The sequence below is a fragment of the Aquarana catesbeiana genome, linkage group LG10, assembly GCF_042186555.1.
Source record: "Aquarana catesbeiana isolate 2022-GZ linkage group LG10, ASM4218655v1, whole genome shotgun sequence".
NCBI classification, from domain to species: Eukaryota; Metazoa; Chordata; class Amphibia; order Anura; family Ranidae; genus Aquarana; species Aquarana catesbeiana.
Window position 1 is genome coordinate 88,545,631 of NC_133333.1, and position 27,755 is coordinate 88,573,385.

Sequence of the window (27,755 nt, forward strand, 5' to 3'; positions counted from 1 at the left end):
TGAAAGAGCAGGGGTTGGGGTTTTATTCAAAACTTTTTTTACGGCAAAACCAAATGGAGATGTCAAACCCATTCTGGATCTCAAGAATATTAACCGGTTCCTGAATATCCGCTATTTTTTGCATGGAGTCAATCCAATCAGTTGTCTCCATATGTCAAGAAGGATAACTTTTGACGTCAATTGACATCAAGGGTAGAAAATCTTAATTTTCAGTTTGTAGCTCTGCTTTTTTTTGTCTAGCTACTGCACCTTGAATGTTTTACAAATGTTCTGGCCCCTCCTCTAGCCAGATTAAGGGCCCAAGGTATAACGATTATAGCTTACCAAGATGATCTGCTCTGGGTTACCTAGGTTGGGTTCTCAACCTAGAGAAAGATCAGCGCCCTAAAAGAAGTGATTCAGGTGGTCAAAGCAAAAAAGAATCCTTTGATTCGGCTTTGCATGTGGATGTTGGGAAAGATGGTGGCTTCAATCAAGGCCGTTCCTTATGCTCAGTTTTATTCGAGGCTGCAAAACAGCATCCTATTGGCTTGGAACAAGAAGGTCCAAGCTTTAGATTTCCCAATGTGTCTGACTCCAAAGGTGAACTGGAGCCTCAGTTTGTGGTTAATAACCAAAAATCTGCAAAGGGAAAATCCTTCCTACCAGTTACCTGGAAAGTGGTAACAACATACACCAACCTTTTTTAGGTTGGGGAGCAGTCCTGAAAGAGGCAACTGTCCAAGAAAAGTGGTCCAGATCAGAAATGACCTTGTCCATTAACATTCTAGAGATTCGGGCAGAGCGTTTGGCCCTAAGGGCCTGGACGTTTAGTTTACGGAGCTGTCCTGTCAGGATCCAATCCAACAATGCCACAGCAGTGGCCTATATTAATCACCAAGGGGGCACAAGAAGTTGTGTGGCCCAGAGAGAGCCTATCTTGGGCAGAAAACAATGTACCTTGCCTATCGGCAGTTTTTCATTCTAGGAGTAAAGTCTATTTGAGTCGCCAGCAGTTGTTCCTGGGAGAATGGTTCCTTCACCCCGATATCTTTCTGACAATAGGTCAAAGATGGGGGAACCCAGGCGTAGATCTGTTTGCGTCCAGGTTCAACAAAGAGATTGACAACTTTGTGTTAAGAACAAAGGATCCGCTAGAGCATGCAGAACAGGTGCCTTGGTGTTTTACTGATTTATGCATTCCCTCCTTTTTTGCCTGCATCCACGACTTTTTCGCAGGATCAGGCAGGAAGGTAAGTCGGTGATTCTTATGGCCCTGGCATGGTCCAGAAGATCTTGGTATGCAGAGATCATAAGGATGGCGGTAGGTGTCCCACGGACCCTACCACCACCACGTCCAGACTTTCTTTCGCAAGGTCCGGTATTCCATCTTACCTTTCAAACGCTAAATTTAACGGTTTGGCTATTGAGACCCACATTCTGAAGAAGCGTGGGCTGTCAAGTTCAGTGGTATCTACCTTGGTTAATGCAAGTAAGCCTGTCTCCATAATCATATATTATGGAGTCTGGAAAGCATATGTCTCCTGATATGAAACCAGGGGTTGGCACCCCAGGAAGTAGGTCATAGGTAGAATCCTTGACCTTTTGCAAAAGGGGTTAGAAATAAAGCTGGCCTTGAGTACTTTCAAAGGACAGGTCTCGGACCTATCGGTATTATTTCAACGACCACTTGCTTCACATTCTCAGGTTCGTAGCTTTATTCAGGGGGTAACGCGGCTTAATCCTCCAGTTAGGTCACCCCCAAACTCTTGGGACTTGAATTTAGTTATATTGGCATTACAAAAACAGCCTTTTTTGAGCCGATACGACATATTCCCTTGGTCCTTTTTTGACAAAGAAACTGGTTTTTCTGGTAACCATATCTTCTGCAAGAAGTCTCAGAGTTGGCTGCTCTATCTTGTAAAGAGCCATAATATTATTATTATTATTATTCATGGATAAGGTAGTATTGCGTCCTCCTCCTAACCTTTTTATTGAAGGTAGTATCAGGTTTTTTTTTATCTAAACCCGGATATTGTTCTACCTTCATTTTTTCCAGAACCCTGTTCTTGTTGTGGTGAGAGCAGTCAAAGTCTACTTAAAGGCGACTGCTCAGATTCAGAAAATGGATGTTTTGATTCGTGTTTCCTGAAGGTCCTAAAAGAGGACAGGCAGCATAGAAATCTACTATTTCTAAATGGATTCAACAAGTAATCTTTCAAGCTTATGGTTTAAAGAGGTGGATTCCACCCTCTCAAATCAAAGCGCAGTCCTCTAGGGCTGTTAGTGCTTCGTGGGCAGTGCATCACCAAGCCTCCATGGCTCAAATCTGCAAGGCCGCAACTTGGTCTTCAATCCATATATTTACCAGATTCTATCAGGTGGATGTAAAAAGACATGATGTCGCATTTGGGTGCAGTGTACTGCGGACAGCAGTATAAGTCCTCTGATCTCATGGTGCCCTACTTTTGTTGTCTCCCTCCCCTCAGTTGGCATTGCTATGGGACATCCCACATAGTAATTACTATGGCTCTGTGTCCCATGATGTACGATTAAAGAAAATAGGATTTTTATAACAGCTTACCTGTAAAATCCTTTTCTTTTGAAGTACATCACAGGACCTGCCCCTCTTTCTAGTATACACGTGTATTGCTTTGCTATAAAACTGAGGTACTCCCAGTATGGGAGGGGTTATATAGGGAGGCAACTTCCTGTTTAGGGCGTTCCAGTGTCCAGCACCTGATGGTGGCCTATAACCCACATAGTAATTGCTATGGCTCTGTGTCCTGTGATGTACTTCAAAAGAAAAGGATTTTACAGGTAAGCTGTTATAAAAATCCTATTTCTTTCAGCACTGGTTTCTTCTAAAAAAAATAAGTTTTTAGAGATGCACCAAAATTTTGGCGACCAAAACTTATCAGCCGAAAGTGGCGTTTTGCTGATAAGAGAAAATAGTCCCGATAATGGCGGCAAAAACGCATGTGATTTTTCAGTGATTTCACCTCGATTTTGCCACATTTTTGCCGCTTATTTACCACCATTTTACTGTGCTTATGGTGTGTGGTTTTTTATTTATTTTTTTATTTATTTTTTTTTTTAAACTCTCATTTTCGGTTTTGGTTTTTGGTTTCAACACTAAAATTTCCATTCAGTGCACCTCCTAATATGTTTAGTTGGTAAACATATTCATATTAGAAGAAAATGAATGCAAGTATTTGCTGAAATTTATTCATTAGCAGTTATATACCGTATATAATCGAATATAAGTCGACCCGAATATAAGCCGAGGCATCTAATTTTACCACAAAAAAACTGGGAAAACTTATTGACTCGAATATAAGCCTAGGGTGAGAAATGCGCAGCTACTGTTAGTGGAAAAGAGGGTCAACAATGCCCATTTGCAGCCTCACTGTGCCCATTTGCATGCCTCACTGTGTCCACTTGCAGCCATAGGTCCCGCGAACTTCAAACTTTGTAGTTAAGGGTTCCCAGATGCCCCCTAGCTGCAGCCAAAATTTGGGGTCTCTGGAACCAAAGGGTCCCAAAATGACATTGCTGCAGATGGATACAGTTGACCGACTTTGGGGCCCCATATCTCAGGGCCACTTAGTGCTAGAAACCCCAAATTTGGTGTGCAAACCCAGTGGAACTAGCACCACAATATGTCCAAAGCTGGGGTTCCTAGCACCAAGTGGCCTTGAGATATGGGGCCCCAAAATCGGTTTAGAAAATGACATTTTTTGCTGCAGAAATGTGCTTGACTCGAGTGTAAGCTGAGGGGGGCACTTTCAGCAAAAAAATGTGCTGAAAAACTTGAGTATATACGTTAATTGTTTTTGCACATCCTACAAAAATAAGTAAAATGCAAGTGTAGTGGTTGAAATCAACAAAAGACTGAATGTTTCCTTTTCATTTGCAGATTTGGGAGTCTGTCCCCTATTTAGCTTCATATGTGAGTCCTTTGCTAAGAGAGAACAAGATCATTCCTCCCAACAGGCTGGAATTAAGCTGGAATGGTGAGTCTGGACCTGTGCAGCTTCATTAAATTTATCTGAGGTCTGAACTGCCCCTTGCTACTTTCAGTGAAGTTTAGCTAATAGCTGGAATAGCCTTGATGCCTGTTGATTTTATATTTTATTGATGTGTAGGTGTAGCATTCCTATTGTATAGATCTGTGTTTTGTTTTGATTGGTAAGCATTATGTCCTATACTGCCCTCATCAAATCAGCCAAGAGCAAGTTGACATCATATAAGCATGGCTCATAGGACTGGATAAACCCTTAGGCTGGGTTCACACTTATGCGAGTTGGATGCAGGTTGGAAAGGGTCCTGTGCATCTTTGGTTCTGATTCAGGTGCAAAATCAGGCCAAAATTCGGACCTGATTTGCACCTGAATCAGTGAACAGGGATGCACCGGACCCCGCAGCATGTGTGAACCCAACCTTAATGTAGCGGGCAGGAGGGCAGATCCAGATCCTGTTTGAACTGTGCTAAGTGCATCCAAGGTGAGGTGAAGCTTGTGTGGTAAAATAAACCTCTATTTTTTTTGCATAGCTGATTTCAGAAAAGTTATGGAGCTGAGGGCAGATACACTTCAACATATATGAGATAGGCCCGTGGGTTCTTATAGATAATTATGAATTAGATCAGGGTTCGGCTACACTTCAGTTGTAACCTCCCCCTTCTATCATAGCAGGTGACAGGTAGATCTCGTCACTGGCTTTCCGACCCTCTGAAGTGATTTTTCCCCACTTGCTCAGTGGGAGGCAACATGCCTAGTGTACTGTGCTGATCCCTGCTGGCCCTCCTCTCCTGTCCATCCCAGACACTTGTTTGTGACATCATATGGGATGGACAACAGAGGAGAGCTGGGCTGATCAGCTTGCCAGAAGAGCGGACAGCAGTGTGTCACATTTCCTGCCTGCTCTACATATAGGGGAAATCTCTGCTCTGCTTAACGCTATACACTGCCCTGTTGACACCTATCCTGTGCTTTTGGGGAGGTAGTAGGGTAGAAGGGGCAGTAGAGCAGAGGACAGGGGTCTTTAGGGCAGTCCATAAGGTGTGGTTGTGCCCAGCTGACCTCCTGTCCTCTGCCCCTCTGACCCCTATCCCCTTGTACACTGCCCTGCTGACCCCTATAATCTTCCCTACAAGCTACTGACCCCAGTACTCTGCCCCACATACTGCTTACAGTGGCAAGAACCCAACCCAGCCAGTCAAGCCAGAACTCAGAGCAGGCAGCCAGTCCAGAATGGGAGTCAGCCAGGCCTGAAATTTTTTGTGCAAGTCAACCTGCAGTACCAGTAGTTCTGCCTTCATGGTGGACCCCTGCATCAGACTTGTCGATCAGTTGCTCAACAGATAAGAAGATTGTGAATGAAAGTGAATACCAAGTTCCTCTCTGAAGCTAACTTTTTAAGATGGGCTAAGTTTTTGTTTTACAGTTACATTTGTCTTGTATGAAGTTTTCTTCATGCCATCCTTACTTTTGATTGGGGCCTTGCTACTTGAACTACTTAAAAAAAAAAAAAAAAAAAAGAAAGGGGGGGGGGGGTACATCCCAGTGATCTTTGATTTCTTCCAGGTTGTTCAGGTAGACCTCTGCCCCTCAAAGGTTGTCAGTGTCCACCCATGAACTAGATTATAGAATTGAATTTTTAGCCTTCCCCTGAGTTAATAAAATTGCATTTTGTGCTATTTTTGTTTCGGGCATCCAAAAGATGTAAATGTGTTTTTTTTTTGTTTTTTTTTTTTTAGAAATCTATAAGGTGTGGTTGTTGCGCTGTATTGCAAAGCAGGCAAGAGCAGACCTCATAAACAGATGAAATAAAAAGTGATATTTGAATCTAGGGCAACCTGAGTGGGAGACGAAGTAAACCTGTCCTGACCGTAATATAGGAGCTTCCATTGTGGCCCTCCTAAAATGGCTAGTTGCCTGCTGGACAGCTCTCTGGCATCAATGCATTCCAAATCACCTGAAACCTGTATAAATATAAGCAAAAAAAAGTCCTTATCGGGTTACTTGTTCTTGTCAGTGATTTGCCATATTGATGCAAGAGTGTCAGCATGACTGCCAACCAACTAGCATTTTCAGGCGACAATAGCAGTCTGCATGTTTTTTTCACAAAGGGTTTCCTTTGAGCAGATTATATTAGAATTATCTATTCAAACTTAATACCTAAACAGGATAGGAATTTCATAAAGTTTTGGGAAAAGGTAAACCGTGAGAACTTCACTGCTATGTGAATTAAAACACAGGCATACTATAGCTGTAGGCAGTATAGTGATGTCTAACAATGAGGATAAACATGGCCACAGTTCAATAATTCCTTTGTGTGCTGAATGTATGATACGGTACAGCAAAGTGTCTACTAATTTTTGCAGCAAAGAAAGTTAAGCATGTACTTATGTTTATGTAAACCTCCCAGTATGTATTATTATGTTCTGTGGATTTTATGACAGAAATGTTAACCAGCATAGGTACTGCCTTTGTTTTTTGTTTGTGTCAGAAATGAGGCACCTGCAATGCCGTCAATTTGCTCCAAGGTCTCATGAAGTCAGTGTCTCAGTTTTGAATATACAGGACAAGAAGTAAATCTAGCGGTCACTTCATCACACAATAGTAGCAGCTGTGCTGGCAGAAGGAGGAAGGTGTCATAAAGGGGAGCTGGTAAGGCCACTTGGGAGGGTTAAGTTCTCTACAAGCCTGTTACTGAGTGAAATGTGTAACAAAGAGGAGATCTTTGGCAGTGTGGTCTGTACACCTATTCAATAATCATTCCTTGTTTGCCTTCACTCGATTTGGAGAGCTGAAACAAGCTCCCATATGGCAATGCATTCAGTGGCCTTTAGGTTGTAGCCATTAGTGCTAGGCAGTCGTGCCACCTTTGTTTTCTACTGGGGAGGGTCACTATTCACATAGGTAAATAGGTGTTTTGCAAATGCACAAAAATTTATTGGCAAGGAATGTGAGCATTTGTGAACTTGGCCTTAGGTGCATGTTAAAGCTGTTACCCATATTGCTTTATAAACACAATACAGTTAATTTCAATGATGTGTTGCTAAACAGTATAAAATTTTGCTCAAGGGGTCACTGCTGATCCATAGAACATTTGTTTCCACTCCCCAGTTTTCCTAGATTACAGTTCCAATTTTACACATTAAATTAACCTTATGATTTATGCCTTTGAAGACCCTTTGCATTTACATTTTGCATACTGAAAAGACATTCATCTAGTGCTCCAAAGGCTTTTTTTTTTTTTTTTTTTTTTTTTTTTAATGAAGCTAAATTTTAGGCAGCTATAAAAGACCTACATTAATGCAGCTCTGGCATGATTATTACATTATAAAAGTGGTATTAAGCCCCAAAACAAACATTTATTTTATTGCCGTCTACCAATTCTTAGATGTGGTGATTTCATTGGTTTTTGCTTTTTAGGCTTTTTTCTCTTTTTCTTTCACCTTGTCATCCAGCCAGTAAGTCTGTTGTTTTTCAAAAGAACAAGCCCTCTTGCAGTTACAGGTATGAGACTAACCATTTTACACTTACAGTGGTGCTTAAAATAATCAGCTTTTATATATTCCAAAAGGAAACTGTTGCTGTAACTGCTTGCAAAGTGTTAGCTGGAGTTTGGCATCAATCTGCTAGTACTTCTAAAACTCTCCTCCCCTTTAGACTAGTAATTTTGCTGTCCAAAGGTGCCTCTGTGCTCCTTTATCCAGAGTGGGGGCACTCTAATACAAAATGTGTGTGAATGGCTAGATCACCAGGTGAAAAGAGGGAAAAAGCCTAAAAAAAAAAAAAAAAAAAGTATCCAAAAAGTGTACAATTAAATACACAGTATATACGGCGCTCCTAGGAGAAGTGCACAATCACTTTATCCATTGGAACCTTCATCTATATCTGTAGACCATCAACAGGGTAGAGGAAGGGATGAGGCAACTGGATGGATGCATGAGAGAGTAATCGCTGGATGGAAGGATGGCTGAGCTAGAGAAGGGACAGAGACTCGAACCTCTGAAGCTCCCCCAGAAGATCTGGGTAGGATCACCTACACGCCGAAGAAAACGAACAGCAGAGTGCTGACGTCAGTATAAAAAAAAAAAAAAATCACTTTGACTCTGTGACAGATGGGTTTCATACCCTCTGCTGAAGAGAAACTTTTTGGACTTCTGTTTTGGAGTTCTGCACTTGTTTTTTTTCCTTTTTACATAAGTGCATACATTTTAATTTTCTGGACATATTTATTTTTATACATCACCATTTTTATTATATATTTGTTTTATATACAGTACATCATTATTTGTAATATATAACCATTTTTAATTACACATGATTATATTTTCTAGTAATATTAATGATATTTGCACTGCATATATGTTTTTATCCAAATCTTTTATTTGGTGTAATATTCTATCCACATATATTCAAGTCTTTCACCTGGTATAATACTCATTCCTTGTACTTACAGTGCAGCAATTTTGTTTTATCTGCTTTTGTATTTCCTTGTCTCATTCCCTGTCCACAGTACTAACATTGAATTTCCTGATGCTGGCAGTCTGCAAGTCAAGGGTTAACAGCTCAGCTATGTCTTCTGTGCTCCCCCTTCCCCCACACACACACACACACACACACACACACACACACACACACACACTCCTCTCTCGCCCACCCTTTTGACTCTATGCAACAGCTTTTCCTCCCTTCCCCTCCCCTTCTTGCCCTATTTGGCTTTATAAGCCCATCACTTCCCTTCACTGTCCATGGTTTTGAAAAAGAGGGCGAGGTACCTGGAAACGCTTCAGGCAAACCCCCTCTCCTGACAACAACCAGGCATTTTCACAGCTGTCATCCTCGTGTGTGGCTGAGAATGCCGCTGCTACTATCCTTACCTTGAGCTGGTTGTTGCCCTGACATCCCCAGTCTCTGTTTGCTCAGTGATGCCTATAGCCTCACACTGATAACAGTTTCTTGGTCTCATATGTCCTCCTATCCATGCTGTGTCATGCTAATGTCAATGTAAGTGTGCTGCTTATTTTAATAAAGTGATTTTATTTGATACTGACATCAGCACCCTGCTGTTCATTTTCTTCTTCTAAAAAAAATAAATAAATAAAAATAAAAAATGAATGCAGCCACCACTTCTAATGATTGGCAAGTTGCAGTATATTTCGGTTTTGGTTTTATTACCACTTTATATAAAATATATACAAGCATTTCTCAATAAATGCTGTGATTTCTGTGAAAATGTGTCTGGGAGTTGCCAAACTCAAAATATGTTACCCAGCAGTAAGCTACTATTCTTCAGCATAATAGTAGAAAACCTGAGAATGTCTGCATGTGGTCAATAGGTCATAAGTGTGGATATTTTATAACATGTAGTCTGTTATTTTTTCAGAACACAAAGAATGTTACAATTGTATAGGTTAGTATAAGTGCTGTGTGATTTCTGTAGGAAAAATACAAACAAAATAACCCACATAAGTGGCATGCACAGATACCACAAGCATAGTTTCTCCTTGAACTCCATGATAAAAAAGCCATAAAAAATATATTTTTTTTTTTTTTTTACAAAAACAGGATGTTTCTTGATTAAAACATAGGCATGGTACATGGTTGAATACAGTATGGAAATAAGTAAAGTTATATGAGATACACTGACAATGATGGAGGAGCATAGACATACCAAAAGTATACTTTAACAAAATAAGACATAGAGAACACTTTAACACCCTATGGCAAGGATTCACATGGGGGACCATAGCAGCCAACCTGTAATGAACAGATTCTACAGGGGATTTCCCCTTTCTATGCGGTCCAGGGCTGCCATACGCACTCATATTTCTTAGGGCAATTTCTATTGACATACGTTAGTTTGTACTTAGGAAGAGCAGAGTTAATTGACTTCTCCCAAGAGATAACGGAGGGAGGGTATCGGGAGTTCCACCTAAGAATTATTTCTCTCCTAGCATAGTACAACAAAAATTAAATTAGCAGTTCGGTGTATCTAGGCCTTTGATTGTCGTCATGAATACCTAATAGCAACAATTCGGGAATGATCAGAGCCATAAAACATTTAGGATTATGCTACATGTTCTCTGGTAAAGTGCAGGAGTAGCAATCACAAGATCTGCACCCCCCACCTCCACCCACCTCTTGATAACATGTCCACTACTGCATTGTGCGAGATGGTGTTTGGCTTTAAATCTTCAGTTCTGTTTGTAATCTGCACTTGTTTTCTTGATGCTGTATGAAAAGCAGAAATGCCACTTCAAGAACCACCTTATTTATGGCCACTTCCAGACCTAACTTTCAGAGTTAGAAATAGTGGTAGGGCAATGTAATAATAATGGGGTACTTCAACTATCCTGATGTTGACTGGGCAGATGGAACTGCTCAGTCAACTAAAACTTGTCATTTCATGAACATGATGCATGACAATTTAATGAGTCAAATGTTGGAGGAACTCTACTTGACCTACTAATAACAAACAACACAGAGCTATTTGCGAGTGTGAATGTAAGGTATAACTTGGGAAACCATGATTACAGAGTAATTACATTTGCTATAAATCATAGATATTGGAGACAGGAGGGTAGGACACTAAATTTTAACCACTTCAATACCACCGTGTGTGTATACAGTTGGGTCCATATATATTTGGACATGGCACAATTTTCATACTTTTGGCTCTGTATGCCACCAGAATAAAATTAAAATGAAGCAATCCAAATGAATTTGAAGTGCAGACTTTCAGCTTTAATTCAAAGGGTTGAATATAAATATCAGGTACAAATTTTAGGAACTGCAACCATTTATATACACAGTCCCTCCATTTTTGGGGGCTCAAATGAATGGAATCCTAAATAAAATGTTAATTTTTATTATTTTGTTGAGAATCCTTTACTGGCGTGACTGCCTGAAGTGTGGAACCCATAGACATTACCAAAGACTGGATTTTCTCCTTTCTGATGTTTTGCTGGGCTCTTACTGCAGCTGTTTTCATTTGTTCTTTGTGGGTCTTTCTGCCTTTTTACTTTTGCCTTCAGCAAGTGAAATGCATGCTCTGGGTTGAGATCAGGTGATTGACTCGGCCATTGCAGAATTCCACTACTTTTCCTTAAAAAGCTCATTGTCCATCTGTACTGTGAAGCGCCGTCCAATCAACTTTGCTGCATTTGACTGAATCTGGGCTGATAGTATATCTCCAAACACTGCAAAATTTATCCGGCTGCTTCTGTCTTCTGTCACATCATCAATAAACCCCAATGACCCAGTGCCACTGGAAGCCATGCCCATGCCATCACAATGCCTCCGCCATGTTTTACAGATGACGTTGTGTGCTTTGGATCGTGAGCTGTTATAAGCCTTCTCCACACTTTTTTTCTTCCTGTCATTCTGGTACAGAATAATCTTAGTTTCATTCGTCCAAAGAATGCTTTTCCAGAACTGGTCTGGCTTTTTTAGATGTATTTTGGCAAAGTCTAATCTGGCTTTTCTATTCTTTAGACTTATGAATGGTTTGCACCTTGTGGTGAACCCTCTGTATTTGCTCTCAGGAAGTCTTCTCTTGATTTTAGACTTCCTGGAGAGTGTCCTTCACTTGTCTTGATGTTTGTGAATGGGGATTTCTTTACCATACCAGTGGCTTGTTTCACTTGTATGGACAGCTCCTTTGAACACATGATGTAGGTTCACAGCAATTGATTCCAAATGCAAATACCACACTTAGAATCAACTCCAGACCTTTTACCTGCTTAATTGATGAAGAATAACGAAGGAGTACCACACATGGCCATGAAACAGCTTTTGATTCAATTGTCCAATTACTTTTGGTCCCTTGAAAAAGGGGGGGTGGCTATTCTTAAGAGCTGTAATTTCTAGACCCTTCCTCCAATTTGATGTACATACCCTCAAATTAAATCCGAGAGTGTGCACTTTCAGCCTATATCCATTCTACAACTATAGCTTGAATATGTTTTAGTAACTAACACCACCTTGACTGGGCTCTCCTGTCCAATTAGGGAGCCCAGTAAGGATGCGGCATTGGCTTCCCCGGACGCAGTCAGAGGAACTAATGTTGTTCCTCCCACAGTGTGACTTCTGAAACCAGAAGCAACGAGGATTTTGTAATTTCCGGTTTCCGTATGTTTGTTTCCAAGCCATTGCCAGCTTGTGAAGCAGCAGATGAAACTAATCTTGGTTTGAGCTGCTGCTTTGGAGGTCTAATAGACCCCAAATCTCTCCGTAAAGAGAACCTGTCACGGCCCATGCTATCACAAGGGATATTGTTCATCCTTTGTGATAGCAATAAAAGTAATTAAAAAAAATAAAGGTACAGTGTAAAAATATAAAAAAATTAAATAATAAAATGAATAACTAATTTTAAAGCACCCCAGTCCCTCCGTACTCATGCGTAAAAGCAAACTCACCCCTTAGACCCACACGCATATGTAAACAGTGATTGCACTACAGATGTGAGGGATCACTGTGAACGTAAGAGCAGGTAGCGGATGGTAGGGTGACGGATACCTTAGAGCAGTGATGGCGAACCTTGGCACCCCAGATGTTTTGGAACTACATTTCCCATGATGCTCATGCACTCTGCAGTGTAGTTGAGCATCAGGGGAAATGTTGTTCCAAAACATCTGGGGTGCCAAGGTTCACCATCACTGCCTTAGAGGGACTCAAAAAACCAGGGTGTCCCCACCAGCTCCCAGGCTGACGGGGACACTGTGAGCTGGCGGGGACACACGTGTGTTTTTTTTTTTTTTAGTCTCTCTAAGGCAGTGTTTCTCAACCCTCTAGTGCCGTGACCCCTTGATAAGATTTCCCAAGACCCCTAACAGTAAAATTTTTTTCATAGCATGGGTTGTCGGCACCCAAGGCAAGACAAGTCATTTGCGCCCCTAACCCATAGACATTTAGCGCTCCCTGAGTCCCTTCCACTCGTACTGTATTAAAACCCTTTATGGTACATTTTAGGATGTACCACTCTTTCTCTTTGTTCTCCTTTCTTTCCCTTTTTTAGCTCTCTCTAGGGTCTCCTCCAGCCCCTCCCACTTCACATTCCTCACCAGTCAGCTGACCGCTAGTCTCTGTCCCCAGCCATGCCATGAACTGAATAGGCGGCTGCGAAGAGGCTGAGTGGGCGGCCACAGGCTCCAGGAACAGTCCAACTGGGCAGTCACAGGCTCCAGGGACAACCCTGCAGGGCGGCCGCAAGAAGGCTGGGAGAGCGGTGTGGGCTTCAGGAACAGCCCAGGATTCGGTCACCCCTGGCAAATCATCATTTGACCCCGAGGGGGTCCCGACCCCCAGGTTGAGAACCACTGCTCTAAGGTATTCGTCACCCTACCAGGGTTGGCTCTGGCTATGGTACTGAGTCCCCAGACAAGGGATATACCACATATCGGAAGACTTCTCCTGACTGGCCATTTGGCTTGATATATGAAAGGGTTCAACTTCTGGCTTGAGAGATATATTTATGATAATCTCCAGTAAAATCATCTAATTGACCTGTCTACCCTTGGTACTGAGTTTTATAGTGATTTATTTTACGTCGCTACTGTTGGTTCACTTGGTCTCTCTAGGGGTTGGATCCCTCTTTTCCTTCCCTGTGCGGGGTGTAACCCAGGCAAACTTTATGCATTCAGTATTTCAATTTGATCTGTGGATGGACTGAATCGGCTCCCAGTTTGTTGTGTCTTGTCACCCCCATACCTGGTTTTCAAGGTCAAGCAGCACCTACCCAATATGTCCTGAGGAAGCAATTTATGTTGCTTCAGTATAAATTGCACAAATAGGAAACATAAGGGGAATACAAAGACACTGAATTTCAAAAGGGCCAACTTCCCCAAACTACAAACCTTGCTAGAAGGCATTAATTGGGATAAAATCTTAGGAACAAAGAACACGGAGGAGAGATGGATTCGCTTTAAGAGCATATTAAATAAGGGCATTAGCCAGTGCATCCCATCGAATAATAAATTTAAAAAAGCGAACAAAAGTCCTGTATGGCTTAAAGAGGAAGTAAATCCTGTCCGCTTTGTCTTTCTTTTTAAATATATAGATGCTGTAAAGTATTGCAAAGCCACACACATTAAATTAGGCCAAAAACCAGGTTTGAAAATACCTTCTTTAGTTTTTTTAGTATCTCATCTCTTCCAGGTTTTGTCCGCGCCATTGTTACTCCTGTTTTCTGAATCGTTTGTGGACATCATTTCCACCCTTATTTTGTTTCTCTGTTTAAATCTCACACATGTGCATGACATCTTATACTGTCACAAGGTGGGAGAACCAGGAAGGAGAGGCATCCTTCCTGGTTCACGAGGCTTCCCTCTGTGCCGTTAGTGGAAGATAATGACCCGGCATGCAGAGGATACAGAAACGGCACACATAGTGTGCCGTTAAACAATATACGGAATGTGCAAGCGCCCTGACATCACTCAGTGTTGCAGGACGATTTCTATGGCAACTGAAACAGTAAGCGAACTTGGACAGGCAGCGATCAGCTGCCTGTGCTATATAGATTACACAGAGCTGAAGTTGTAGTTGAGGGTTTACAACCACTTTAACTCCAATGTAAAAATGCATATAAAAGCAAAAGAGAAGGCCTTCAAAAAAAAAAAAAAAACAAGGTTGAGGGATCATCATCGGCATTCAGATTTTATAAAGAATGCAACAAGAAATGTAAGGGTGCAATTAGGGCGTCTAGGATAGAACACGAAAGATGCATAGCGGAGGAGAGCAAAAAAAGTCCCAAGAAATTCTTTAAGTATGTAAACAGTAAAAAAGGGAGGCCAGACCATATTGGCCCCATAAAGAATGAGGAAGGACATCTGGTTACAAAGGATGGGGAGATGGTGAGGATATTGAATTTATTCTTCTCCTCAGTCTTCACGAGGGAATCGGGGGGCTTTAGTAACCAAAACTGCAGTGCTTATCTTCATGACACGTCACAGGAAGCACCCTCATGGCTAACAGAGAACAGAATTAGAATTAGACTTGGGAAACTTAACATTAATCACCAGGACCGGATGGCTTGCACTCAAGGGTACAGTATCTATATTATTAATAAAATTGATAAACTCATATCAAAAATTAATACTCTAGTGATAATCTCAATATCACACCCTAATTCTAATATATATCCACAGATATATTTCCTTAACCACTTTTACCCAAGATTTTGCCCCCTTCCTGACCAAAGCATTTTTTGTGATTCGGCACTGCATCGCTTTAACTGACAATTGCATAGTGGTGAAACGTACCCAAACAAAATTGACGTCCTTTTTTTCCCACAAATAGAGCTTTCTTTTGGTGGTATTTGTTCACCTCCTGCGGTTTTTATTTTTTGCACTATAAAAAAAAGAGCAACGGTTTTGAAAAAAAGCAATATTTTTTACTTTTTGCTATAATATCCCCAAAAAATATATAAAAAAAAAACAAATTTCTTTCTCAGTTTAGGCCGACATGTATTGTTCTACATATTTTTGGTAAAAAAAATCATAAGTGTATATTAATTGGTTTGCGCAAAAGTTATAACGTCTACAAAATAAGGGATAGATTTATGGCATTTTTATTATTAATTTGTTTTTTCTTAGTAATGGCGGTGATCTGCGACCTTTTTTTTTTTTTTTTTATCGGAACTGCAACATTACGGCAGGCAGATTGGACACTTTTGACACTATTTTGAGACCATTGACATTTATACAGCGATCAGAGCTAAAAATAGCCACTGATTGCTGTGTAAATGTCACTGGCGGGGAGGGGGTTAAACACTAGGGGGTGATCAAGGGGTTAAATGTGTTCCCTCAGCGTGTTCTAACTGTAGGGGGGCTGGGATACCTAGGACATGACAGAGATCACTGCTCTCGGTGACAGGGAGCAGTAGATCCCTGTCATGTCACTAGGCAATAAATATATAGAATAATTGTGCGCTACCCTAAAAAAAGGACACAGAAGCAGCCAACACGACCAACAAAGTGTAAAATAGTAAAACAACAAAAAAGTGTGGCGCTGAACAATGTCATATAAAACTGTAAACAAGTCAAATAGACAGTAAGAAGACAGGGGTTTGGTCGGCTAATTATCTGCAGATTGTGCCACATCCTAAATTTAAGAATTTGAACAGAGATAATTCCCCTAGTGGACTTTAAAGGCACATATAAAAGGATATGTAGGAGAGTATATTTAAGTAAACAACAATTTATTAATTACAAAGAATTCTCATAAAGACATCAAACAAATAACATAGATAAAAAAGGAATGCAGTTCCACATATTTTTTATAGCTATTGATACCAATACGCTTGCACCCGACGCGTTTCGGAGTTGTTTTAGCCTCCTTCTTCAGGGGTGGTTATAAGCTTTTAATAGAAGTTTCTGTATAGGGAATGGTATATACAACATAGATATAATAAATACATGTGTATATCAAGCCATAAAACATATAGGTGCAATATTATATTCATTTTCGTTTCCACTTACATTGGTATAAATAAATGTTGGCTGCGCATTCCAAAGAGATTTTTAAAAAACAACGATATTGACACATACTGCCCATCAAGTGCGTCCTCCAATCATGGTGTATAAAGCTTTGTTTGGTATATCCAAAGTATTCATATGGCCTCTATCGAGGTAGAAATAAATGGGTAAGGATATATGAAGTGGTTTTACTTCCTTATGATAGGAAAAGAGGCCCATTAGTCGAGGGCATGCAAAAAAGTTTGTATCTGGAATCAGACTGGGGCCAAATGCGGGTCCTGTAAGTTGTGAAAAATGTATAAATGAGTGTATAGTAGCTAGAAAAATGAGTAGATTCAGTGATGGGTAGGGGATCTTGAGATGTATCTTACCTGATAGGCCTACGGTATAGAGTTCGAAAAAGGGTCACCAGCTGATGATATGTGTAGACCAGGTGGGACTCAGAGGGCTAGAGGATCGACATAAAGGAGAAGGAACATATAAAAATCTCATTTTAGTACTTCTGTCATTTGTCTTGACAGTTTAGGATATATTTAAAAAAAAGATATGTGTTTGGGGATAGAATAGAATAGGGATAGGAATAGACAGTAAGAAGGATCAATTATATCTGTTTAGAGCATGTAGTCCTCATGTAAACATTAGAGATACATAGTCTGTATGGCAATATGTTAAACAGAATATTGAAGAATTGTGTAGATATCTCGACTAAAAATCCGCTCACTACCACCAAGAGTTGAGGAGGCTTACCAGATGAGGTGGACCCAATGGGGCATACGCCGGATTGGGTCGGACAAGGCTTAGGTGGTGAGTGGCTGTGTATACTCCAAGAAGGATGCGGTCTCACGGGTTTGTTGTATTCATCCAAATTATACCAGGAACTTGGGAGGTGTACGTAATCTCCCGGATGTGGGAGGTCATGTAGATCTTAAGGAAGTGATGGGGTGTTCCATAAGCAAACCCCTCAAGGCAACATTCCGTGGACCAGAAATTGATGTGGAAGGATAGGGAAAGAAAAGAAGGGCCACATAGTGTAAATCCAAAAAACAAAAAGTATTTATTTGAAATAAAATAGATGTACACTCACATGTAAATCCAAAATTTAAAACAGCGCTGTATGAGAAAAAGTGGCGACAATGGGGTCCTGCCCGACGCGTTTCGTCCTCAAAGACGTCATCTGGGGGTGTTCTGCTACTCCTTGTCACGATCGCGGGCCACCGGCAGACATCAAGGCTGCGGGACCGGCGGGCGTGCTCCCGCTAGCCCTGGATTACAAAGGGACGTACGGGTACACCCTTTTGCGCACCCGTGCCATTTTGCCGACGTACATTGGCATGCGACAGTCAGGAAGCGGTTAAAGGAGGACATTTTACTTAATTTGCCTTTTTTTTATATGCACTATTTCCACTATCAAAGGATATTTGATTTGTGTAATACACGGTTAAATGTAACCTTCATTTTACCATGTTTAGAAAACGGATTCAAATAATTGTGAACACATTGTTTATCATTAGATTAATTAACCCGGCACATGTTGTTATGATATATGTGTAGTCATATAATGGGTGTCCTTGTCACTGATGTCTCATCCCAGCACATTCTTTTATGAGACAGAGAAAAGGGAGAGTGTCTGCAGAGAGCTAACATCACACACAAGATGTAGAAGTAAAGGTTCCAGCATTCACACACATATCTCTCTAAAATCACTTTCATTTTTCTCATTTGTACACAACACATGCATATCATTCTCTCACTTTCTTTTAACTCTTTAATATTTCCCTGCCTGAATCTGCTTTCCTTATTTTGTTCTGATATCCTTTGCATCCCATGTATTGTAATCCCATACTTCACATACTCTACCTTCTATGATCAGACGGGCAGCCATAGTGCTCATCCCATCTTTCCTCTCTGACAACATATAAAGCAATCTGTTTTAACTCTCATTTCTCTGTTTTGACTTTACTAGTTGTAGTGCCTGACTCCAAATTCATCCCACAACTTAACATCAAAATGTCCCTTTCTGCCTAGTGTTAATTGTCACCCTTGATCCATCCTGCTCACATAGATAGTTTTTTCTCTAGCTTTTTACTTTGCATGATTCTTTGTCCCTGTGGACTTTGGTAACTCGGTTTCCCATTGTGGATCCCTGTCCACTTTAACCATTTATCTAGGGCAGGGGTCTCAAACTGGCTGCCCTCCAGCTGGAGGGCGGCCAGTTTGAGACCCCTGATCTAGGGAGTCAGTATAGGCGGAACCGCACCTCCGGTTCATATATTTTATAGTGCTCCTCTTGCGCTGGGCATTTTTTGAGTCTCTTACTCTTCATTCCCTTACTTAAGTTAATGCCCATAATGACTGGGCAGTCTTTTTCTTTTCTCTACTTGTGCCTATACCCTCTTGCCTCTAAACTACTTTATCTAGCAGATGTAATACATATACCTGTGAACAGCACTATTCTTCTCTTTCTTATCTGTAACACCCCAATGGACCGTAGACAGTGGCAACATAACATATAACCACCAATCAATACAGTTTGATTAAGAGGAGTAAAATAGGTACCCTTTGTCCCAAAAATACCTTACCGATCTGTTCTGCTTTATTATGACACAATTGAAGGTTTTTATACACATGATTTACGTAGGTATCACATTAATGTTACAATTGTACTTGTATGGTAACAAGGGGCGTAGCATAGGCAGACTGATTCTAATCAGGACTCGAAAGAATACAAACATGTACTGAAAACATTATTAGTGCGTGCACAGTGAGGGCAGTGTGCAATACATACAAAATAGAATACAATTATGTACAGAGCTTACAAATTTACTTTACAGTATCTAAACATTTTACCAAAGTCCATAACCGTCATTCCACCCATCTTACTTTTTGGGGTATTGTACCCTATATTGGACACTGGCGGGGTAGCCACAAAATAGGAACCCTTAGCCAATTGGAATCTAAATGGATCTTTTTAATGGATAACCTCACACCTCATGGTTTAAACATTGAGTTTGACCTTTATTGCTTTATCGGTGAATTTTGATCTTCTACAATAATCCCCCTTCTACGTATGTGTGTATACACATTTCCTACTTTTATATCTCACATGCCTACGGGCATTACTTATTTCCCCCATCTCTAGTTTATGGGGTGTCGTGCCCATCTATTCTTGGTTTTTAAAATTTATTGGTTCCTTCTCATATAGGTCTTTTGTCTCCCTATATTGATTTTAACCTAGATTATTGTTTTTCATTTTTATATTTATTTAAATTTATTATTTTGGGGTGTACAATTTACTGAGTTCAGGTGGGGCTAGATTCCTGCGCTCCGCTTTGTTCGTCGTCCAGCATTCTATAACTTATATTGCCTTGTACATCTAATATGATCTGAATGCTATGTTTCTTCTGGAAAATGGCCGACCGAATATCTACACGAAAATGGCGGCCATATACTTTATATTGCGCACCAACGGAAAATGGCCACCGTAAGGCTTTCTAATGGGAGACTACAATAATGCCCGCTAATACACATATCCCTATCACACTATATATAAAAACATTAGTTATACCAGTAGCTATTCCCTGATGAAGTCATGTGATGTGCCAATACGGATCTGGATTTGGCTACAGGTATACCGCAAGTAACGCAGGACGAGCTTGGTGCTCGTGGGTCAATACCCCTTTTTACTCTTTTTTTTTTTTTTTTTTTTTTTACTGTAACATTTTTGCCGTTTTTTACCAATAAACCTTTTACAAAACTTACTACACTATTGGAGATTCTTTCCTTATATGTAAAACTGATGTGATATCGAGGAGAGCATTGGGTAGTACCCCCAGGATTCTCACAGAGGAAGCTACCCTGACCTTGTTAGAACTACAGGCTGTGTACACCACTAACAACATGCATGGTGGAAAACTCGGGACACCTAGAGAAAGATCTGCCTGCTGTTATCTTACAGCAGTGAGGTGAGCTGCTAGGGAGCACTAAGGTGCTGCCAACCACCACCTGGATTTAAACACCAGTCACCTATTTTGGAAGTGATAATTCATCTTATTTAGTCACTACACTTGAACTTCATAGTTATCTGTCACAATTTCTCCTTATTTGTTTAATTGGAATTTCACTGACCTAGTTATTTCCAGCACTGTTGTGTTTTCACCTGGATTATTTTATTGATCACTTTATATGTTATTGCTGTCACAAGCATGTTGATCTGAGTTTTATTTTTAATTGATATATTCAATGCATATTCCCTTATTTATTTAATTGCAATTGATACTTGACAGCGCAACATCATCTCTCTATTATTCAAAATGTGTTAGTAGTTCCTTCTTTAACCTCTTCCACTGAAAGTCTTGATTTTACTAGATGATGTTTAAAACGTTTGTAAAGTAATTTCTTTAATCGTACATGACGGGACACATAGCCATAGTAATTACTATGTGGGTTATAGTCCACCTTCAGGTGCTGGACACTGGCACACCCTAAACAGTTAGCTGCCTCCCTATATAACCCCTCCCACTACTTGGAGTATCTCTGTTTTTTCGCCAGTGTCTAAGGTGTTGGTCACGAGTGAAGATGTGCTGTGCTGAGTTCCTCTGGAGCAATCCTTGCTGGGGCTAGCTATGCAACTGGATCCATTCAAAATGTCTTTTAGGCCAAATTGAATGGTACCCCGGCCCCGTATCTGAAGAAACAAGGTTTTGCCTGTAACGCTTCTTTTTTTTAGAGAGCTGGACCCCGGGATCCAGTACTTTTGGTATTAAGGCCATAAAGTTTTACTGGCGGGGTACTTTTTACAGGTCCAAAATTGTGGGTTCCCGAGGGTCCCCGGTTCCTGAAGGTTTTGTTAACGGAACCCATCGTGAAGGGTGAATATTGGGTCTGTTGGTTTTACTACAGAAAACCCTGCGGCGGGAAAGGTAAGTGGAGTTTTTCTAAGGAATTTTTAAATTTTCTTATAAAATGTCTCCTTTAAAGTAAATTATGTCATGCCTAAGTGTCACCACTAGGGGCTGTATGGAGCACGTACCTTCTCATGCTTTCCTCAGAGATCACGCTGTGTCACAGAAGCAGCAGACTTTTTTCCTCCAACTAGCAGGCAGACCTCCGGTAAGTTTGGGGGCTTTTGCTTCCTCCAGACACCCCCACCTGAGCTGAACTCTTCCCCTCTTCAAGAGGCTGAGTATAAGGGAGAACTAAAAATGATCAGCAATGCTGTTTTCTTTCACCGCCCCTACATGGCGGCGGCGGCGGCGGCGGCTTCCAGGTCTCCTTTACGCCATCCCTTCTTCACTCAGCCGATGGATCGGAGGCCCGTGCTTGCGCAGGAAAACTTTTTTTTGAAAAAGAAAGGACGGGGGCACGATGCAACGGTGGGGGCGGGGCTTAGCACAGCGTTGGCGTCCTCCAACGCGAGAGTGTTTTTAAAAAAAATAAAAACTCTATTTATGTTGGCTGCAAAATTGTCGGAGAGACATAAGAGCAAAGAAGAGCATAAGAGGTTTTGGTGATACAGGCATTTCCTATTTGACACATTTACTATTTGCATCAGGCTGAGCACTAATAGCAGCGGCAATAGCTGGACTATTGCTCAAGCAGTAGATGCGATTTCTTCTGTTAGTACCTCTGCTTTGTGCATCCGGCTATGGTCAGAAGGGGGGTTGAAAAACCCCCAAAAAAGAGCTAAAACGGTCTCCCTCAAGCTCTGGAAAGCCTACTCATCTCTACAAATGGCATCCTCCCCTGAGAGGGGTGGCTGGTCAGAGTGAGCATCAGGGCCATGAAATGTCTGCAGCTGTTTTAAACACTGCAGCCCCTGTTTATTTTATAATTAAAAAAAAAAAAGTTTAACAACTTTAATCGCATCCCAGTGTGGGTCAAAATGCGACAGGTTCTCTTCCATTACCCAGGACCCTCAAACTGAGGAATTAGGGGCAGGAGACAACAAATTCCCTCAGTGGACCGCGGTGAGGCGGATGACTCCTCTTCTGAGGTGTCAAATGCGGGAGAATCAGCTGTTTCAATCCTAAGATTGATGGTGCAATTTCTTGCTGAATGATCGCTCCACATTTATGTACCCTTAACTTAGTGTTTGGGTTCACTAAAGCCCTCCTCAAACTGTGCATGCCTTTTCCTGTCCATTCATTGCTGGAAAAGCTTTTTTTCTGTATCTGAGAGGATCACCCAGATAAGCATTTTTCTCCCTCCTAAAAAGTTTTCACACTTTATACTATGGTGGAGGAAATTCACTAAGTAGGGTATACCAGCAATTAACACTGCTATATCCTCTGGAATATGTTTGACTTGTCCGGCAGACAATGCTCAAATGCTTAGGGAATCAACATATAAGGTGGAATTCCTATTGAAAAAAAAAAAACAAAACACTTTTTTTTTTTTTTTTTCTCTGGCAGATTGAGTGTCTCAGCCTGTGCTGACAGTAATAGCTTAATCATTGAGAGACCTGTTTAAACAAGTGTTCAAGGTTATCCTGCTCAGCAGGCCTAGGACGCAGCTTTATGTTTGCAGTAGTTGCTATGAGAGATTCTATCCTTCAGGCCTTGCGCCCTTCACTAAACGCCTTGTAAGAAGCTCCTGGCTAATCTTCCTTTTTGCGGTGAAACAGCTATTTAGGGATGTTTTGGATAATACATCCAAAGAAATTCTAGTGGAAAACACCCCTTTTTCCATTTTAGAAAAGGAGTAAATGTATTTTCATTTTAAAGCTCCTTCTCCTGTGCAAAAGGCATCAGCCTTCAGGCAGTCACGGCGGTTCCACCGTCAGGTTCAATCGAATAGGGGGAGTTCTTCTGCAGTTCTCAAGGATCTGGCTGGAAGAGTGTCGAGACGAATGGGGGACTTCCTCAATAGCTCCAGGGTACAAACTGAAGTTCCAAGAGTTCCTGTCTCCCCGTTTTCTCAGATCAAACGTTTCTAAGGATCCAGAGAAAAAGAAAAAAGTGATCATGGGGGTCCTCATGTAAGAACAGAGATTGGGGTTTGATTCAAACCTCTTTTTTTCCAAATCTGAATGGACATTCTGGATCTCAAAAATCTAAATTCAATTCCTGAATATAACCACTTTTTTTTTTTCGTATGGAGTCGATCCAAATCAGTTATCTCCATCCTATCTCCATCCTACAAGGAGGATAACTTCTGGTGTCAATCGACATCAAAGATGCATACCTCCATACCCCTATTTCCTCGCTCACTAGTAATATCTACTTTTCAAGGTGGAAAATCTTCATTTTCAGTGTGTAGCTCTGCTTTCCGCCCCAGCTACTGCATCTTGAGTGTTTACAAAGGTTCTGGCCCCTCTTCTAGCCAGAATAAGGGCCCAAGGTATAACAATTATGGTTTACCTAGTCAATCTGTTCTTGATAGACCAGTCGGTAGCCCGCTTAGACCAAAGTATGGTCACCACATTCAACTACCTGGAATATCTAGGTTGAATTCTCAACCTAGGAGAAATCTTCTTTAAAACCATGAAGAAGGCTAAAACACTTGGGTCTGATCATAGGTTCACCCAGAAAAGGGTATTCTTACCCCAGGCAAAGATCAGCGCCATAAAGGAACTGATTGATTTAGGTGGTCGAAGCAAGATCAATTTCTTTTATTCAATTTTGCATGAGGTTGTTGGGGAAGATGGTAGCTTCATTCGAGGCTGTTCCTTATGCGCGGTTTCATTCAAGACTGCTGCAAAACAGTATCCTATCGGCTTGGAACAAATTCCCGTGGAATCGGTTCTCACTAATTTATGCATTCCCTCCTATTCTGCCTGCGTCCACTACTTCTTCGCAGGATCAAGCAGGAAGGGAAGTTGTTGATTGTTGTGGCCCCCAGCGGGGCCCAGGAAATCTTGGTATGCAGAGATCATAAAGATGGCAGTAGGGGACCCATGGACCTACCATCACGGCCAGACCTTCTCTCGCAAGGTCCGGTGTTCCATCCTACCTTACAAACGCTAAATTTAACAGTCTAGCTATTGAGACCCACACTCTGAAGAAACGTGGGCTGTCAGGTTCAGTAGTTTCTACCTTGGTTAATGCAAGGGAGCCAGCTTCCATAATTATATATTATGAAGTCTGGGAAAAACATATGTCTCCTGGTGTGAAACCAGGAGTTGAAACCCAGGAAATAGGTCAAAGGTAGAATCCTTGACTTTCTGCAGATGGGGTGAGAAATAAGGCTGGCCTTGAATGCTTCTAAGGACAGGTCTCGGCCTTATCGGTATTATTTCAGTGACCACTTGCTTCGCATTCTTTGGTTCGTAACCTTATTCAGGGGGTAACACGGCTTAATCTCCGGTTAGGTAACCCCTGAACCCTTGGCATTTCAAAACAGCCTTTTTCTGGGCCGATACGACATATTCCCTTGGTCCTTTTTTGACAAGGAAACTATTTTTTCTGGTAACCATATCTGCTGCAAGAAGGGTATCAGAATTGGCTGCTCTTTCTTGTAAAGAGCCATATTATTATTGTTCACAAGGATAAGGTAGTATTGCCTCCTTATCCTAACTTTTTACCGAAGGTAATATCAGGTTTTTATCTAAACCAGGATATTCTACTACCTTCATTTTTCTCCACATTCTCTTGATGTGGTGAGAGCAGTCAGTCTACTTAAAGTCGACTGCTCAGATTTGGAAAACTGATGTTTTGTTCGTGTTGCCTGAAGGTCCTAAAGTAGGACAGGCAGCATCGAAACTTACCATTTCTAAATGGATTCGACAAGTAATCGTTCAAGCTTATGGTTTAAAGAGGTAGTTCTACCCTCTCAAATCAAAGCTTGCTTCGTGGGCAGTGCATCACCAAGCCTCCATGGCTCAATTCTGTAGGGCCGCAACTTGGTCTTCAATCCATACATTTACCAGATTCTATCTGGTGGATGTAAAAAAGACATGAGGATGTCGCCTTTGGGCGCAGTGTACTGCGGACAGCAGTATAAATCCTCTGATCTCATGGTGCCCTACTTTGGTTGTGTCTCCCTCCCCTCAGTTGTCATTGCTCTGGGACATCCCACATAGTAATTACTATGGCTCTGTGTCCTGTGATGTATGATTAAAGAAAATAGGATTTTTATAACAACTTGCCTGTAAAATCCTTTTCTTTTGTAGTGCATCACGTGACACAGAGGTCCCGCCCCTCTTTCTAGTATACACGTGTATTGCTTTGCTACAAAACTGAGATACTCCCAGTAGTGGGAGGGGTTATATAGGGAGGCAACTTCTTGTTTAGGGTGTGCCAGTGTCCAGCACCTGAAGGTGGACTATAACCCACATAGTAATTACTATGGCTCTGTGTCCCGTGATGTACTTCAAAAGAAAAGGATTTTACAGGTAAGCTATTCCTATTTTTTTTTCCTTTAAAATACCAAACCTGTTATACTTACTTGCTCTGTGCAATGGAATTGAACAGAGCAGTACCTATCCTCCTCTTCTCGGGTCCCTTGACGGCGCTCCTGGCTCCTCCTGTTTATGATGTGCCACCATAATAAGCTGTATAAAGGGAGTAAGAGGGTGGTATACACAATGAAACATTTTTACCTTAATTCAGGGAATGCGTTAAGGTAAAAAATGTTTTATTACAAAAAGATAACCCAAGTAAATACAAAATGCAGTTTTTAAATAATGGTTTCATTTATTAAGGCAAAAAAGCTGCCAAAACCTGCCTGGCTTTATGTGAAAAAGTAATTGCCCCCTAAACCTAATAACTGGTTGTGCCACCTTTTGGCGGCAAAAACTGCATTCAAGCGCTTGCGATAACTGGCAATGATTCTTTCACATTGCTGTGGAGCAATTTTGGCCCACTCTTTACAGAATTGTTAATTCAGCCACTTTGGAGGATTTTCCAGCATGAATGGCCCGTGTTAGGTCATGATACAGCATTTCAATTGGATTCAAGTCCGGGGTTTGACTAGGCCACTTCAAAACCTAATTTTTGCTTTGTTTGAACCATTTGGAGGTGGACTTGCTGTTGTGTTTCGGATCATTGTCCTGCTGCATAACCCAAGTGCACTTGAGCTTGAGGTCACAAACTGATGGCCGGACATTCTCCTTTAGGATTTTCTGGTAGAGCTCAGAATTCATGGTTCCATCAATTATGGTAAGTCGTCCAGGTCCTGAAGCTGCAAAGCAGCCCCAGACCATCAATTTACCACCACCATGTCTGACTATTGGTATGATCTTGTTATGAAATGCTGTATTAATTTTATGCCAGATGTAAGCGGACGCACACCTTCCAAAAAGTTTATTTTTTGTCTCATTAGTCCACAGAATATTTGCCTAAAAGTCTTGGGGATAATCGAGATTTTTTTGGTAAATGTGAGGTGAGCCTTTGTGTTTTTTGGTCAGCAGTGGCTTTGGCCTTGGATAGATGCCATTTTTGCCCAGTCTTTCTTATTGTTGAATCATGATCTTACCTGAGGCAAGTGAAACCTGCAGTTCTTTAGATGTTCTGGGTTCTTTTATGACCTCCTGGATGAGTCCTCGTTGTGCTCTTGGAGTCATTTTGGTTGGCCGGTTACTCCTAGTAATGTTTACCACTGTTCCAAGTTTTCTCGATTTGTTGATAATGGCTCTCACCGTGGTTCGCTGGCGTCCCAAAGCCATCGAAATGACTTTTGAATCCTTTCCAGACTGATACATGTCAATTACTTTGTTTCTCATTTGTTCTTGAATTTCTTTAGATCACGGTGTGATGTGTTGCTTTTTTAGATCTTTTAACGTGCTTCACTTTGTCAGACAGCTTCTATTTAAGTGATTTTTTTTTTTTTTGATTCAACAGGTCTGACAGTAATCAGGCCTGGGTATGGCAAGTGAAATTTAACTCCGCTTTCCAAAAAACTGCGGTTAATCACAGTTCTTTCGTGATTCAGCATGGGAGGGGGGAATTACTTTTTCACATAGGGCCAAGCAGGTTTGAACAGCTTTTCTTCCCTTAATAAATGAAATAATAATTTAAACTGCATCTTGGATTTACTCGGGTTATCTTTGTGTAATATTAAAATTTGTTTGATGATCTGAATCATTTGAGTGTGAGAAATGCAAAAAAAAAAAAAAACAAAATCGGGAAGGTGGCAAATACTTCTTCACAGCACTGTACGTTCAATGATTTTCCAAGTTTATCCATAATCTAATGTTTAAGTATACATCCAGTCAGGGTTTTTTATTTCTCAGAGAAAAGGTGCAGGTACTCACACACCCCCCACCCCACCCCCACAGGCCATGCTTGTCTGCACCCCTACACACCTCCTAGCACCGCTCCCTTTAGAGAACAGGGAACAAGTATAT

At 41.2% G+C, this 27,755-nt stretch overlaps 1 protein-coding gene across 3 annotated transcripts in view; it reads left to right on the forward strand.

Moving 5' to 3' along the window:
- PCSK7 (proprotein convertase subtilisin/kexin type 7) overlaps positions 1 to 27,755 on the forward strand; it is a 222,888-nt gene that overhangs the window by 99,357 nt on the left and 95,776 nt on the right. For all 3 annotated transcript variants that reach the window (XM_073602365.1, XM_073602366.1, XM_073602367.1), the window contains one exon: positions 3,899 to 3,995. In XM_073602365.1, coding sequence (XP_073458466.1) covers positions 3,899 to 3,995 — 97 coding nt within the window. The remainder of the gene's footprint in view (positions 1 to 3,898; positions 3,996 to 27,755) is intronic.